At 42.5% G+C, this 17789-nt stretch overlaps 1 protein-coding gene across 1 annotated transcript in view; it reads left to right on the top strand.

The window, feature by feature from the left end:
- Positions 1–17789, top strand: part of NEK11 (NIMA related kinase 11) — a 273104-nt gene that overhangs the window by 109903 nt on the left and 145412 nt on the right. The window contains 2 exon segments of the mRNA XM_059920355.1: positions 1387–1480; positions 5908–6022. Of these exon segments, the coding sequence (XP_059776338.1) occupies positions 1387–1480; positions 5908–6022 (209 nt within the window).

The raw sequence follows: 17789 nt of genomic DNA, 5'->3' as shown, positions 1-17789 counted from the left end.
CAACAAAGAACTAGAGAGACAAAAAAAGACCTGAAACTCAAATCTGTCCATTTATGACCTTGTTAATGTACCTGAAAAATGATTCTAGGTGTCCTTGTACTTACAGTGAATACCATGATGAACCAAGTAAGAACCTGAGAGATGATTTTCCCTTAACACATGTTTCCTTTAATAAATGTGGGAAAATATTTCTGTCAAAGTGCTTCCTGGGCAGTCGTGTGCTGGTGAATGTTTTACAACCCCCTCTGGGCTTGTGGGGGCTGGAGGGGTAGCTACTAATTTGTTTGCTGATTCTGTGGTGTAAATGGTCACTTTCAAGGTACCAATGTGATATCATTCAGTTGGAAGATATGTGCAAACCAGTACACCACTAAGTGTGGATTTTGCTGAAGAAATATAGTCACGAAAGTTGTTTAGACTGTTGCATCAACTCACAGTCCCAGATCTATTTCTAACACCTCAGGAATGGCGATATTTCCGGGGTACCATGGTTCATGTCATTGGTTGAGGGTGAAAGGAAGATTAAATCTCTGACAGGAACAGATTAAAAAGGCAATTTAATAACTTGCACATTACAAATTATTTTTCAAATTAAAACTATTTTTTAATATGCAAAAAAATCATAGATCTTCCTCACGGCATTTAATATTTTTGTTATTAAAGGCAATGATTTTTAAATAAGTTTGTTCTTGATTTTATGAATAAATTGCATTGGAGTGGTTTTGATTATTGTTTCTAGGATTCGAGAAAGGTCATGTGTTTTAGGTAGAAAACGACTTCATTGTCATGAGCGTTATCATGTACCCATTTTATAGACAAGAAAATTTGACTACAGGGATATTCAGTGATTTTTTCAAGAAATCTAAGTATAAATTAGCATACAAGTAATCACAAGAACTCAAATCTTTCCTCCAGTTTAATAGCAGGTCTATTAAATTCGACTCTCCTATTGTAGAGGAAACAGAAAATGTCTGAGAAAAATTCCCCTTCACAGTGGCTCTCATACTCTTTTCCATAAATTCGTTGAAATGCAGGTCTGTTTTCCGCGTCTATGGGTTTGCTATCCAGTTATTCATATGTGTTGGGCTCTCTAGCGGGCATCGGAGACACACTCCTGTCTGTTGTCAGCACAGGCCGAGAGCACACAGGGATGGCACCACCCTCTTCCCCTGAGTTCTGGGTTCTTGAGGGTGAACAAAGAGCCAGCATCCTGAGTGCTTTAAAGGAAAATCGAGTGGGGCTGCACTGCACTCACGTGATGAAGGAGAGACCGCGGGCCTGGCTGCCCGACACCCCAGTCTGCCTTTTGAAACAGGGATCACACTTGTGTAACGTAGATGTGGTTTTAGCAAATTGAAGCTCTTTTTCTATGTTCACTTTATGCAGAAAGCTTGTGGAAGAAAAATAGGAAGAAAACAACAAACGAATGCAAGAACTGAGATCTCGGAACTTCCAGCAGCTGACTGTGGATGTGCTCCACGTGAGTGCGCTTTTGTTTTCAATTTTACAAAAGACCTTTTCTTGCCTCAGATTCTTCAGATTCATGGGGCCAGTTGGGTAGGAAAAGGGACAAGGTGGGGGAAAAAAGCATCCAGACCAACTCTGCCCAATTCCAGGCTGGACTGGGATTTGTTTTAGAACGTAGGCCAACAATTAGTGATGGCACTAATTCAAAGCAGCTGTACCAAGTGCCTGCTGTGTAAGGATGACTTAATCTGCACTGAATGAACAACTGAGGAGTTAAAAGTATGACTTTGCAGAACAAATGTGTGTCTATCTAATTTTGAATTTCAGCCGTGCTATTGTTGCTTTGCTTCTTTAGTCCACTGTTCTTTTTCTGTCTTATTTTTCGTTCTTTCCCTCTTTATTTTCTGTCTCCCATCCATATCATCGTGCATTGTGTTAATAACCCCTTTCAAACTTTGGAGAATTATCATACATATCCAATAATAGGGTTGCAGATTCACATGAAATGCACCCCAAATTCATGTCCTCTGCATCCCAAGCCTCTGCATACCATTCCCTAATGGTTAAAAATATCTTCACTGGCCTTGGTGTAGATTTTGATACTTAAGGTAGTCTTTCTTCAGGGTTGTATTTGGATAATAGACATCAACACCAACCTCTTAGCTCTTTGGTAAAAGCAATTGGGGAAGGAGTCCTTTTTATGGAAAACTTTATTGTCTCAAATTCTGGTTATTTGTTCATTGGTGATCCCTGCATCTGAGGGAGATTCTTTCCTTTAGCAGGAAGAACCAAGCCCCTGAGGCTGTGGGGATGATCCCTGAGGTCTGGGGATGCTCATTCTACTGTAGCTCAGTAATCAGAGGGCTCCGCACCCTGGGGTGTGCCGGAGCCCTGGGCAGAGCTCACTCGCAGACAAGGCAGAGCATGGGAACGTTATTTTCTGCCTCCCTCTGATTGGTGATCCACCTTTCTCAATTACTTAGTGGTTGGGAGTGCTTTAGAGTTCTGAAAACCCAAAGCTGGAGCAGATGGGGGCCCAGCCTACATTGACCTTAGGAGTCTCTGTCCATTGGGCCCTTTAGCAGACAGTGTGTACCCAGCTGACACTGCTCCATCCCAACCCCTGTTCTCCACCATCTCTCACTCCCAGGGTAGCTGGCCTCAGAGGCATGGGGGTGGGATGGTTCCTGCTCACAGAACCTTAGGGTGGAGAAGTTGCCTGCTGAGGGGCAGCAGTGTCAGACCCCTACTCAGGGAAGGGTCTTGACACCACCAAGCCCCCTGCAAACACTGAGCACCCTCCTTCAGCTCCCCAGATACTTTTGAGGCCCTGAAGTGATGACTTGTGGAGGTGGGTCATCTTCCCTCAGGACTGAGACTGCAGATTCCCACACATCCTCAACAAGAGTCTGGCATGATGATAAGAATTCTGCGTTTGTTAATATATGTAAAATACTTGTTTAATAAGCTGATAAAAACCAGGACTTTTTTTCTGGAATGCTCAGGGTCTCCTGCTTCTAAGGGATTTTACCCCCAGAGATTGGAAATTGAGAAGTACAGACGTGATAATATTTTGTTTTATAAAGCCTAAATAACTTTATTCTTAAAGTTAGCATATGGCAAATAAAAATGTAGTTTCAAGTATGATCTTACATTTTAATGTCTGATAACTCACTTAACTTCTTTGCTTTTCTTCATTGGCCTTAAAAATAATCATTTCTGTGTTCTTTTTCATTTCCAATATGATTACTAGTAGTGTGAAGCAACAGCACTGTATAGGGTCCTGTCCCTTCTATAAATTAGGGCCCTTGGGGGATTCTAAAGTCACTTAAGATTTTATTTGCTCTATATTATCCTACAGAACATGGGAGTCCAGATCTTGGCCCAGTTCAAATGAGGAAAGTGAGGATTTCACAGAGATTTTATGAAGTCCCAACTCATAACCTCCACAGTGTCTGCCTAGTTTCTCCCAATTCCACCCTCGTCCATCAGCAAGGAGCAAAGGCAGGTGGGAGGTGCCTGCCGCTGTCTTGACCAGAGATGGTGGTTCATTCTTCGGTCGTGTAAGATTCAGTATCACCAACATCTTTGGTTCTGAGCTTTCCAGAAGCAAGTTTCCTAAGTTGCATATTGATGGGGGCAGGAAGTACTCCAGGCAGCCCCTGGCTCTTGAAGAGAAGACCCTCCTTGGGCTGATTCTGCCCAGCGCGCAGGGTTGTTCAGCACCCCAGGTCTCTCGCCCTCCATGTGCAGTTACATCAGCCATTTCCTTCTGACCCATCAGTAGCATCCCACTTTCTCTCTTTCAAATGTCACCACCTCTTCAGGAGAACCATCTTTGACCTCTCAGGTCCACAGTCTACTAGCCATCCTCCAAATTCTTATGTTTTCTAGCAATGCTTCTCAAACTTCAAAATGTACCTGAATCACCTCTTGGTCTTGTTGAAATGTAGATTCTGATTTGGCTGGTCTGGGGTGGGGCCTGGGATGCTGCATTTCTAACAAACTCCCTGGTGATTCCTATGCTGCTGGGCCAGAACCACATGCTGATTAGTAATGGACAGAAATTGGAGTTCTTGAAAGCAGCTTCAGATGAAGGAGGATCTGGAAAAGCCATGATGAGCGGACCTTCTTATAATCTTTTTAGGAAAAAAGAGCATTTAATGGGAATTGAAGAAAAGGAGGGGTAACCTGAGGGAAGGATTTCTTGTTTCCCCTGGAGGAGGATGGAGAGAGGAGGCCAGGCAGAGAGGAGACCAGTCTTATTACATTCACAGGCACAGGAGTGAGGCAGGCATAATATATTCAGAGAACCAAGGAGGGGGAGCTGACACTTTGCAGATGGACTGAAGGGTCTAGACATCTCACGGAAAGGCTTCAGTGAGCTGAAAAGGATGAAATACAATGTGAGAAATAAGCTGGATTAATCGGATGCAAGAGGCTAAAGAAAAACATGATTAAGAAGGAGAGAAGGAAGAGGCACACATTCCTGTCTTTGCCCAGATGCGCATTTGTGGTTGAATTTCTTCCTCCTCTTGCTGGGTCTCTGTTCTTTAGTCCTCTTCCTTCTGTCTGGCTGGCTGAAGCAAACCTCATTATATTTCAAAAGCAGTTGTAGGAGGTAGAATCACAGTTAGGGGAGAGACAGGCTGGCTGTGTCACCTCTTAAATGTTATAACAATTCTTTGGGGCATTTAGGAGAGTGGCTTGCTTTGTTTTTCAGATCCTGACTGATGGGGCCTTTTACGCTGGCAGGCATTTTCTGCTCCACTGAATTTGGGCTTTGAAATCTTGAAGCGTAGTTGACTGTGGAATCATGTTGGCACCATTTCTTTAAAGGATGGTAGCTTAAAACAACTAGATACCACGATGCACACACTAAGCCCAGTCTTTCTTTTATCCTGGGGTATATGCATGTGTGATGGTTTCTGTGAAAATTGTGTGGCAGATCATGCCTCCAAATGTGAAATAGTCCTGGGGATCAAAGAGCAGATCAAGTCTTGCTCCTTCTAAGAGAAGCAATTATAACAATTCTGTTCTCTTCAAAGAGAACCTCAGAAAATCAAAGTCAACTGAGAGTCCAAATACTTGTTTTCAAATAATTTCTGAAGTGCACACAAAGGCACATTTCGTGCAGTCTCTGCCTTTTGCACTATCAGTGATCCTTTGAAATGTGGAGCCAGTTTCACCTCCTGCAACAATTATTATACAGTACATAAAATGGACTTCTTAAAAATATTTTATGACTGTATTTCCACAGATGCCACATCACAGTGTAGCACAGCTATGTTTTACTTATTCATTGAAGATTAGTTTGAACTTTCTCCTTTTGATAAGAAGACGCTCTTGGAATAGTTCTCCATGAAAGCCATTTATCCAGGAAAACAGGTCAATTCAGCATTAGCTCTGGGTGGCGCACACACACACACACACACACACACACACACACACACAGAGTGATTAGCTGAAATGCCTATTGAAACATTTGAGAAGTTTAACTTTTATTTTTTTGAAGTGGAAACTCTTTCATGTCACCTCTTAGATCTCTTTCTTTTAGGAAATTGAAATTCATAGAATCACAGAGCTTTTAAAGCTGGAGGAGAGCTTTAAAAGACATTATCGAAGCCAGCACCTCTAGTCTTGAGACGAGGAAGCTGAGCAGGGCTGGACATCATGCCCGCCTCACCCTCACCGTGACCCTGACACTCAGGCCAAGAGAGGTTACGTGCTTTGCCCAAGGTCACCTGCTGAGTTAATTCAGAGCTGTTCCTCTCATCCCAAGCTGCCTTCTTGAGATTTGAAAATGTTATCATGTTTAAGGGAAAGGATTAGGTAGGCTTTTGTTTCTAAGTCATCTTCTAAACAAGAATATTGTTTCATTTGTGGTAATGCTGTTTCCTCTGATCAGCTTCTCATGAATTGTTCATTACCTTCTGCAAGGAATTTGATGACCCAGCTTCAGAGAATCTGCCTGAGTCTCAGCCCATTCCTTCCCTGGAGCTTGGCACACTTGGGTCAAGTGTAGAGGACACCGTAGCTGACCTTGGAGATCATGGTATGAGTTTGCATCAGCCTGCAGAAGGCTGCTCTTGGATGACATGTGCGTTGGTGAGGCTGACCCTCCAGTGGCCGGCCTCTAGGAGAAGCCTTGGGTGTATGCGGCCACCTTCCGTCAGTTTGCCAGAGCTGGGCTGTGGTGGTGAAGAGCAGAGAAGCCGAGGGCTTTGTCCATCCTCTCTTGTCTTTGTCATAGTGAAGATGAGCTGGAAACTCGCACCAGATGAGGGACCTCCCCTTCTACATGAGTTAAACAGCATCACTATTAACTTGTGTAAGACTGTGAATGCTCTGAAGAAAGTTGTTTCCCCGGCCCTCATGAACCAGAAAAAAAGTGCTCAGAGCTGTCAGCCAAACTGGGGAGATATGTCATAGCCTAATGGTATAAAACATGAGTTTTAGAGTAAAAAAACTGGCCCTATCCGGGAAGACCCTGGCAACAATCTGTCTAGGTCTCAGTTTCCTTTACCATGAAACAAGAATAAAGCAAATTAGCTAAGGCCTGTGATGTGCTCTCAGCTCCATGTCCAGCACATGGTAAAAGCCAAAGAGAGGGAAGCAGTTCATGACCCCGAGGGGCAGGGCTGGGAACGTGGGGCCTCGCAGTCCCGTACCCCTTTCCCCAGGGCAGCTGACAAGTGTCAGGAACATCGTAGGCACTCAGTGAATATTCCTTGAGTGAATGAATGTGTGGATGAATGACATGTTGTCTCGACCTCTGAGAAGCAGATGCCAAGATGGGACTAAAAGTGCAAAGATATTATTAGGGGAAATGTCTGCATAAAAGGAGTTAGGAAAGGAGCTAGGAAAGGCTGAGAGGGCTGTCAGACCGCAATTCGAGTCTCATTCCAAGTGAAGAGAGAGGTTCGCTGGATGAGCACTAGTCTGCGAGGCAGTCAGAGGCAGCCAGGACGTCAGGAAGTGCTTCAGGAGACTCAGCTGTTGGAGGCTGCGTGTCCCTGCTGCAGTGGGCCTGGGGTGGGGATGGCGGACGGGCGTGGTAGCCTCACTCTCCTTGTGGGTGAAGGCCTTGAGGTGCATCCTCATGGCTGGAACTCTCTTTGGCAGTAGCTGAGTTCTCTTTCCAAAGAAAGGAGGTAGTGAAACTTGGATTTGGCTGGTCATCTCAGTCCAAATTTGCATTCGATGTCTTCCTGATGGAGCTGTTAGAGCTCGTGCTGCCTCCTTCAGCTGTGAGGAGACTAGGACCTGATGCTCTTCAGGTCATTTGCCAACTTTTGAAATGGTGTTTTGGAAGCCACCTGGTAATGGGTGTTATTGGCAGACAAATATGTGTATCAGATGGATTTGCATTTAGATTCTTTTCAGGTATTTATTTATTTATTTATTTGGCTGCATTTGGTCTTAGTTGCAGCATGCAGGATCTTAGTTGTGGCATGCAGAATCTTTTCGTTGAGGCACGCGGGCTCTTCATTGCAGGGTGCAGGCTTCTCTCTAGTTGTGGTGCTTGGGCTCTAGAGCACACAGGCTCAGTAGTTGCAGCACATGGGCCCAGTTGCCCCGTGGCATGTGGGATCGTAGTTCCCCGACCAGGGATGGAACCTGCGTCCCCTGCATTGGAAGGTGGACACCCAACCACTGGACCACCAGGGAAGTCCCCAGGTATTTCTTTAATACATTATTTGTTATTTTCCAAAGGTAAAATTTGGAAATGTAGAACTGTCCCCTGGGCCTTTCTTTCCAAGTCTATAAAACCAAGGGCTAGGCAGGCCTTTGAGTAGCACCAATACGGATGGCCTGTGCACTGCTGGAGGGCCATCGCCATCTAGAAAGAGGAAGCCCCAGGACAGGGCGTTGAGTGGGTGGTCTAGGATCAAGAGGCCTGGGCCCAGCTTCCAGATTTCAGATAGGAAAGTGTACTTATTTCACAGATGAGAAGCCAAAGACAGTAGGTAATTTGCTCAAGGACTCCAAAGTTCCTGCTTTCTAGTGCAAGTTACTCCTAAGCTAGCTCTGACCACAGAGCTGCCGGGACTCTCAGGCTGGCATCCTCCTTACCTTGCCCTTTGTCTTCTGTCGGGAGGTTTTGGTATGGCAGACCATGTGTTGAGTTACCAGCCAAACTGGAAGTGGGTCAATCCACTCCTTTGCCCACCTTGTTCACGCCGTAAGGAAACTACTTAGATGCGCATTATAAGCTGTGAGAGCCAAAAACACATAGTAATTTTAGGTGGGCCAAATGCCTTGTAAAATACTTTAAACATTTCCCTTATTTTTTCCTCTCTGTAAATTCATATTTTCTAATTTCTATTCTTTCTTAAATATTAAATTGAAAAGGGAGACTATGAAGAACTATGAAAATGTCGCCTTTGGGTTGATGATTGGTTAGATGGTGGGTAATTGCAAGATGGTTAGTGACCTCATAGCTTAATCATGAAACTTTGAGACAGGAAACTTTAATTTGTTAATGAACTCTGAAGTGGTTAATTATTACCCCCATTTTCTTTGCCTTATAGAAGATTTGACTCCAAACTTTCAGCACCCAGCGGGGGTTGTAATTTATTTTTTATCTAGCTTGTATATATATAATAAAATTACACAATCATTTTTTTTAAGCTCCTGCAGCAAATGTTTAATCAGTCTTAGATGCTGAATTGGGAAATTCCCTCTGGGATTGAGGAGTTAGTTGCAGAGAAACAAGACAGGGTGAGGCATTATTTACATCTGATATGCATTTAGTTGACAACAGCTGATTTAATCTAGCTGAAGTCATGGATAACCATTATAATCAAATGAGAAAGCATGACTGGAACATTGAAGAAATTATTCCTATTTAACTCCTTATATGTAATGCTGATGATTACTTGCACATTAATTTTTGCGAGGAGCTTCTTTACACTCTAGCCTTATTTTTAGCAACTCACAGCTGAGTTTCAGTATAACATTTCTTGCAAAGCTGGAATAATAGCCTGGGACTCAGGGGCCCCAGACCCACCCAGAACATGGCTCTCATAATGCGGAGGCTGCACTGGTGTCAGCCTTGGCTGCCCACCCAGAGCCTGACCAGCTGTCACTTAATTTCCTTTTAAGCCACTCCTTGAGCGAGTCCTGAGCCCCTTCACTGTGCTCAGAGAAAGCTTAGACCTAAAGGAGGTCGTAATTTGCTTGCTCGTAGAAAGCCCACATGCCCTTTTTTAGTTTTAGGCTGACCTATGACTTATGGTGTCATCTCTTCCCTTTAAATGTTAAGGTGAATTGAACTCTGTCAGACAATGATATAATTTTATTGTTTTAATTTAAAAAAAGAAAATGTTTACTTACTGCAATTCCACTTCTAGATAGTTACCAAGAGAAATGAAAACATGTCTACAAGAAGATCTGAACACAAATGTTCTTAGCAGTTGTGTTTATAGTACCAAAAAGTAGAAACAAGTCAAGTGTCAATCAACAGGTGAGCGGATAGACAAACTTGTAGTTTATCCATACAGTGTAATACTCAGCAATGAAAAGAAGCAAACTATCAATACACACAAGCATGGGTAAATATCAAAACACTGTGCTGAGAGAAAGAAGCCACAAACAAAAGAATTCCTATGGAATGATTCCATTTCTATGAAGTTCTAGAACTAGCAGCACTTGTCTCTAGTGATAGAAATGAGGCCAATGGTTGCCTGGGGATTGTGGTGTTGGAAATCGACTCCAAAAGTGCACAAGGAGCCTCTTGTGGTGATGGTTACCCAGATGTATATATTTGTCAAAACTTATTGAACTCTATACTTTAAATGAGTACATTTTATTGTCCATAAATTATACCTCAGTAAGGTTGATGAATTAAAAAATATATTTACAAAATATCCAGAAAAAAAAAAAGGAAAAAGGAAACATGAGTAATGCCTATTAGCCTGCATTTTAGCTAATGAATGGCTGAGAGAGACTGTCCTGAAGTCGTGGAGCTAGAAGGCAACCAGGAGGATCTCTAGATGTTATTTGGGACACAAAGTCCTTAGTCCAGAAAATGATCGTGGGGTTTTCTTCTAATGTCAACCAAGCAACATTGTCTTCCACAAGGAGTGTTAATAGAGTTTGAGGTCTTCTCTCAGGAAGTGAGAAGATGAGGGGCTGGAATCCCTTGGCTACCCTCTCAGTCTTTTTGGTTGGAGGGCTCATGTTGGTGTGGTTGGGGACCCATACCAATAGGTCTAAGAGGACCTAGGACCCACAAAAGCAGCCTGAGCATAACAGAACAAAACATAACAGCCCAGACGCCAAACCCACCCAAGACAGAGACGCTGGTGGGTCTGCTTGGCTTGTCAGCCCTGGGAAAAGACGACCATGTGCTGGAGGCCATGTCCATGTTTCCAGCTGTCCCATCACTTCCAGAGCTCTAACCATCTTAGAGACTTGATTGATGAATATAAATTGATGGTGGTTCTGTTTCATATTTGTCATGTATTCCACTGAGTTACGTTTGTGTTTCCTACTGACTCTCACATTTACTCCCGGGAATAGGCCCCTGCAGTCACTCCCTAATTTTCTGAGCTCTAGAGGATAATTAGAATGAAGCTAATATCGAATGAAGATGTGCTGATTCCCCACCCTGAGGCATATTTAATAATTCAGAGTGCTTCTTCTGCATGATAAGCTGGGTAGGTACCTCTGGTTGAAATTTGAAAGATTATATACCAGTTGAAAAATTGAAGTGGATGCAGAATAACACCTGCCCAATCAGCTACTTCCCTGTTGTGTCCTAAGCAGGCATAATAGAAATAAGAGGAAAATCAGTCCCCACAACATGGACCTCGCAAAATAACATTCTCAAAATAATGTTCTCACCTGGGAAAGCTGTATGTGGATTCCATGATCCACCCCTTAGCTAAACATAAATTAGACAGTAGTTATTAACCTAAGGGTTCTGCTGATAGAGCAGAGAGCATCTGTTTTTGGTTTTTTTGCCCTGCCCTATCATGGTTCAGGTTTGGAATGAATCAATTAAGCAGAAAATTAAATAAGCATCAATCATGGCTTTAAGGTAAGATAGACACAAAATATAATAGACTAAAACCTCATATAATATATGTTTCAGACAGCATTTTGGATATACCATGGTGTGGTTTTCCTTTAGTCGATGAAATTGTTTTCTATGCATGCAATTTCACAGTTGTGCTCAGGGCTCCTGCACACCACCTGGAGAGCATTGTCATGATGCCCAAGGGAAGCTAAGAGGCCATAGGAAATGAACACAGCAATACTGGACAGTGCCTACTTCCAGTCACACGAGTGTCTTTGACTCATATGCTAATTTTTTGTTTAAGTGATTGAAATATTCTGCTTTGGTGTTAAGGCCAGACTTTAATTTAGCTATTTGTAATAGGCATTTAAATTTGTCCTCTCCAATCTTTGTAAAGGGGCTTTCTGTTCTGTTTTGCGGCAGTGAGACCTCCTCACTCTCAGCTCTAGATTCGCTTGTCAAACTTTCATTTTTTTCAAGTGAAATAACATATATCCAGAAAAAAAAACAACAACAACAACAATAACAAAACCTTTCTGGCAAGGAACTACAGCAGTATCTAATTCCTTTTGTCACTCATGACTAGCAGCATTTTCCATTGACTGCTCTTTTTCTCTTGCTTCTAAAAAAAAATTTTCAAAATAGAAAAATAGGAAACCTACAAAAATATCCAAAATGATTGTCATGTTTCAAAGTAGTATGTCTGTGTGTGAGCAGTAATATGAATTTGACTTACTCTTAAAAAACCCATTTTTTCATGTTTGTCTTCAGAATGTTTGTGATGCTGTCAGCATTTAGAGCTCCCCAGCTGGACTCGTCTCTGAGGTTGCAGGATGGGGTCTTTGGAAATTCCCCTTGCTGTTCTGTGCATTGGCATCCACGTGTCAGAATGCATGTCATACGAATCATGAATGTGTAGTGTGACCCCTACACACCCCACTTCACAGCTGACCTTGACCATCCTTTCCTGCTAACTCTGGGCTTGTTTGGGTTACTTCTTCTGGCATGGCTCCTTTAAATTATTAATGGGAGTTTCTTCTTACTATGAAAGATGAGCCGGCTAAGTACAGAGTTGTAGATGAGTTTAAGATGCCTGCTACCTTTCACTACATTTTGCACCTGGACGTTTGGGGTTGTAGAGATCAAAGTGACTTTAGTCTTTTTATAGCTCAGATTAATTTTCTCTTTTGAATCTAGGAAAAATGAGCAAACCCAACTCCTCTCCCCAGCTTAACTCCATGTGGCCTGTTTTCCTGGCTTCAAACAGCTTAGAATTTTAACTCCCCTCTTTCCCTCTACCTTCCACCTCCCCACAACCCCATTTTAAGATATAATTTGACAGTTTACACAAGCAGTTGCTTATGACATGTGGCCTCTAATTATACATCTGGCCTCCTCTTATTTGTGAGATTACACATTTTGAACAAGGTTAACCTTTGTGTGTTTATGGTGCCCTGGATGAGAAATTTTAGTGGTGTACTTGAGAGGGCTAGAAATTGACTACTGGTTGAGAAAAAGCAGGTTTGGGGAAAAATTTTAAATGCTTAAAATTTAGCTTTGTGTCATTGATGAAGAACGTGGGCCAGTGCCCTGGCTGTGCAGTCGTGTTCATAGGCCATGTTTGCACCTGCTCCTGGGAATGCCAGCGTTCTTTGGCACCATCCTGATGTCATTCCATACCTTGCCTCCTACTTTTTATTCAGTAAATCATACACCTACATTTTGTTGATCTCAGCTCAAAATTCTACCCAGCAGGTATCCTGGTGAGAGTATATGTTTTCTATTGTATTGACAACATTCATCGATTCACATTTGATGCCTTTCAGGGGAAAGGCATTCACATACAGGAGTGTGTCACAGCCCCGCTGCTGAGAGCTAGTAAGCCAGTCCCTCGCTACTTAAAGCATGGTCTCTGCACTCATATCACTGCCGTCCTGAGGACCTGTAAGAAATGCGGAATCTTAGACCCCATCCTAGACATGCTGGATCAGAAGATGCAAAATCCCAGTGATTCGTCTGCACATTAAAGTTTGAAGAGCACTGGGCTAGGCTCTAAGCTCAGTGAGCATGTGGACCATGCCTTCTGGTTCATCTTTCAGTTTTTTTGTATTTCCATGACTTTTTAAAAAATTGTAGTTGATTTACAATGTTTCAGGTGCACAGCAAAGTGATTCAGTGACAAGTGTGTGTGTGAGTGTGTGTGTGTGTTTGTGTGTGTATGTATACCTATATATTCTTTTTCAGACTCATTTCCATTATAGTTTGTTACAAGATATTGAATATAGTTCCCTGTGCTATATGGTTTATCTTTTTATTCTCACTGGTGGACATGGTGACTGGCTCTGAGTTGATGCTTGGTAAATATTTGTTGAATGAGTGACTAAATCTAGGGGGAAAATCCTATAAGAGCACTAATGCTTTTTGTCATAAACAGCATACATTTCTTGCACAGATTAATTCAGTTGGGCAAACAGTAGAATAACAAGTTACCAGAAGAGGCTAATTTGTGTGCATTGGTGTTCACCTATAATTTTTGTCTCCTTCTTCTTAAGGGAGATTGTAATCTAATTTTCCCAGATGGATACTGGAAAGATGAAAAATAAAGGAGGCGTTTTGGAGACCTGGGAATAGAAATCCTCCATGTCTGCTTTTTAAGTAGCCTAGCCTTTTCCTCTTTCTTTATAGATACTCCTACATTTAAATAATCTCTCACGGAAGCCACCAACAGTGCCAAAAATATGGTTTCTTCTTCTGCAATAATAGTAGATCAGTATTTAGTTTAATAAAAGCGGTCACATCACCGTAAGGTAATCCTCCCAGACTCCTTAACATATTTGCTGAGTGTATTCCCATTAACGGGAATGACGGGATTTTGGGAAGCATAGTCTGTGTCACAGGCACACACATCTCTTGTTTGCATCCGCCTAGTCTCCCCATGGAATCCATGGCAAACTTTATGTGTGACAGTGTGAGCAGACATTGGTTGGTGGATTACTCTTTCTTTTTTAATAGCAGGTTTGGTCGGGCCCCCATATGAAAATATTTTTCATGGTTGGTGGGTCGGGTCCTCTGGGAAACAGACCCCGAGACTGAGGTCGAAGTACAAGAGATGTATTGAGGGTAACGTCTGCTGGAAGAAAAATGGAAGGGGATCAAGAGTAGGCGTAGAGAGTCTGTGATGCAGGTCTGACACCTGGGAAAGGTGAGCAGGAAGGAGGGAGAGTGGGTAGGAAGAGCTTCAGACTTCATTAAAGTTCTGAGACAGCCTCCATCAGCCACATGGGGAGCTTCTAGATCAAAGATTTCCCATAGAGGAATCTTGTGTTGGGCAGAAATGTTGTGCCTTACCATCGCCACCAGCTCCAGCGCTCAGCAGGGCCCCAGGATGCTGCAGGTGGAGTCTGGCAGCCCGCTGCATGTGCTGCAGCTAAGCAGCAAGTTTGTGGGAGGAGAGCTGAGAGACACTCTCCGTAGATGCCACAGCAGTAGTTCATCTGAGTCATCCATATGCTTGAGATGACAAAAATAGTATTTGGATAAACAGTCTATAATTCAATACTTTTCTCTAACTTCAAGTAACCTTACCTCCAATATGTTCAAAGGAAGAATGACTGAAACTTCTGGAATAACCACAGACATTTCACAAAACTCCACTGGACTGGAAGCCATGAGTGTACTTGAAAGAGGTTTGGAGCCAGACTTTATCTTTTCCCCGCTTCTGCCATTTACCAGCTGTGTGAACTTGGGCAAAACATTTATATTTCCAAGCCTCAGTTTTCTCATCCATATAATGGGAGTAATAGTAATACCCAATCTTTGGGGGTTAAGTGAGGAATAAATTAGATGATACACAAAGAACTTAGCATAGTACATGAAACATAGAAAGCGCACCACAATCTCTTACTGAAAACATACCATGTCAAAGCAAGTTGCAGTATTTTTCTCAAGTTCCACATAAAACCTTTGCAATTGGTGATGAGATAATTCAGTTTTTAACCACCCAGGAGACCTTCTGATTATAGTTTATAAGCACCTTCACTCTATGAATTAGTATGATTTGGAATACAATACTTTTTTTGCTCTAGTTTTTGCACATGGGAAATGCAAAATGATTCAGGTTCATTAGTTCCCCCTGTCAAATTATGGCCTTAATTATGTCCATCTGGGCCAGTTAGTTTAGCACCAAGAAAAATTACCTTCTTTGTCAAGACCATAGGCAGCCCCCAGAGCAAAAGCTAAGTCTCTACAGGTATGTGTGTTCTCCTGTTCACAGGTCAAGAGTGCCATTGTTATACTGGGAAGCAGAACCTAGGACAAAGTTACTGCTTTAAAAGATGCTCCTCTGCCAGCCATCCTGAGCCTGTAAACTGGCAGCTAAAATTTCTAGCTATTTTCTCTAAAAACATTATAAATGTAAAAATATTTTGTGCTAAGGAGCATAATAAAGACAAGAATATACATTCTTTTTTCCACTGTAGTCTCATTTGGGATTTAGGCCAAACTCAGTAGATCAAAATAAAGAGCTTGGTAGGCATAACTATATGACTTTTGCAATGAAATATTCAAGTAATGTATGCAGTTATTTTAATGGAACTCTCTGCTCTGGGTTTGTAATGAAATGAGGGAGCTTTTCTGGATCACAGGGATTTGTTCTGTACTCTACCTCGGAGGTTGTATGTATGAGTGACCTCCTGGTTTTAGACAAGTTGCTCTGAATTCTTTCTATTATTTTCTCCTTTAGTTAAAATATAAAGGAATTTCAGCAGGCTGCTTTTCCATAGCATAGATTGTTAAACTAGGGAAGAGTCTGTGCTCATTTCAAATGAACGTATGATTTTGCCTCCCTAGGGCTGGCTGCACGTGGAATTAGAATATTCCAGGTATGATTTTATGTGCATAGTTAAATCATTTAATTCTTACCACAAATCTGGTGAGATAGGCAGGCCATATTTATTTTAAAGAAGGGCACGTATGTCCTAGATGTGACATAGTAGCTTGTTCAAAACAGTGTTTTTGGACTATTGTATGTCGTAAACAACTATAAGATATCTTCAGATATTTTCTGAAATTTGTAAGATATTTTCTTAAAGTAAAAATTCTAGATTATCCTAGTAATAATATGATTCTCAATTCTCAATCCTCTTTTTAAGTGGGAGAGTAAAGCAGAAGCTGTGGTTAGAGGGCCAGTGTTGCTTACACCTTGGATCTGCCCCTAGAGTGGGCTATGCCTGTGATGTCGCTCATCATATCAGAAGGTGGGAGGTTTGGAATGGCTGCTTGAAGGGAAGGGAAGGCAGGCTGGCTGTGACCCTCCATCTGAGGGGCCGAGGCTCAGGCTTCTCCACGCTCCGGCGGGAGCAGGTCTTAATAGTCTGTGTCAGGCTGCCTCACGCACAGGAGGCTGAGGAGGCCACCTGGCTCCTCAAGTCAGTGCCCTTGCTCGTGTGTATTCTGAGTCAGGCTTTCCAAACAGGCTGCTCATTGAAACCCCTCATGAAAAATTTAAAACACAAACGCCATGGTCTCTGTCTTCTTAGGCTCTGGTTTACCTCAGTGGTTCTCAAACTCTACCGAACATCAGAACCACCTGGAGAACTTGCTAAAATGCAGATTGCTGGCTTGGTGGCATGCAGGAGCTAGCCCACGTGGGCTCTCAAAGCTCATGGTACCTCTCCGGCCAATCTCGTGTCCAGTGATTGCCTGAAATCTGCTATGCTAAGTATTTACACCAGGAGCATTGACAAATGCTGCTAATCATTGCTTCTCTTTCATTAAACCCTCACCAGCACACCAGGGTGGGACCCCACCCCCGAGCTTCTGATTCAGCAGGTCTGGGACAGGGCCCAAGAGCCTGCATTTCTAACAAGTTCCCTGGTGACATGGCTGCTGCTGGTTTGAGGAGCGCACACTAAGAGGAATTTGTCTAAAACTATGCTGTCCAGTTTGATAACCACTAGCCCATGTGGTTATTTAAATTTTAATTAATTAGAAGTAAATAAAAATTTAAAATCTGTTCCTCAGTCACATTAGTCACACTTCAACTGCTTAAACTAATATAATATTATATGTCTTTTATATCTCAATAAAACGGGGGGGGGGGGCGGTGCTTTAAGAGTCCCATGAGGTTAGTGGCTCCTGTGCTGGACCGCACATTTCTAGAATGTTTCATCATTACAGAAAGTCCCATTGGACAGCACTGCCCGAGGATAAAAGCTGTGCACCTAAATTGTTTTTAAAGTTCCACAGGTAATTCTGGTGAGAAGCCTGTTTCAGTAATCACTACAATCATTAAACGTTGATCTTATATTTCAGCTCTCTAAAAATCAAACTCACAAAAAATTCTGTATTTCCCATTTTCTAGTTCTTACTAGGGAGGAAGGATCAGTTTGCTGAAATTCTCAAATATTGACAACACCTATTAATGACCCTTTTTTATAGCTGAGGACACTGAAGTGCAAAGAGGTAAAGATAGAAGAGGTTTTGCACTTGAACTGGGACCCAGCCCCAAGCCCATAACTCTTTCACTCCAGAGGTTTCTCCTCTGTGTTGTGACAGCTTTCCACTAAGGAGACAATGTTATTACAGGTGTTTGGTGTTGGTATCATCTCCAGATCGCATCAGGGCCCAGGTCTGAGAGACCGTTATCTTGCCTCAGATGAAATGTATGGCAAGCGAAGGCCCTGGAGGTCTTTCAGACTTTATCTAATAATTCCCTCCCAACCAGTGGGTCATATCAATGAATCAGGAGTGTTCCAACAGCAGATTACACAAGACTAAAGAGGGCATAGGATTTAAT

Source organism: Balaenoptera ricei, chromosome 4 (assembly GCF_028023285.1).
Source record: "Balaenoptera ricei isolate mBalRic1 chromosome 4, mBalRic1.hap2, whole genome shotgun sequence".
In the NCBI taxonomy this organism is placed as follows: Eukaryota; Metazoa; Chordata; class Mammalia; order Artiodactyla; family Balaenopteridae; genus Balaenoptera; species Balaenoptera ricei.
Note: the sequence above shows the minus strand (reverse complement) of the source record. Positions and strands in the feature narration are given on the sequence as shown.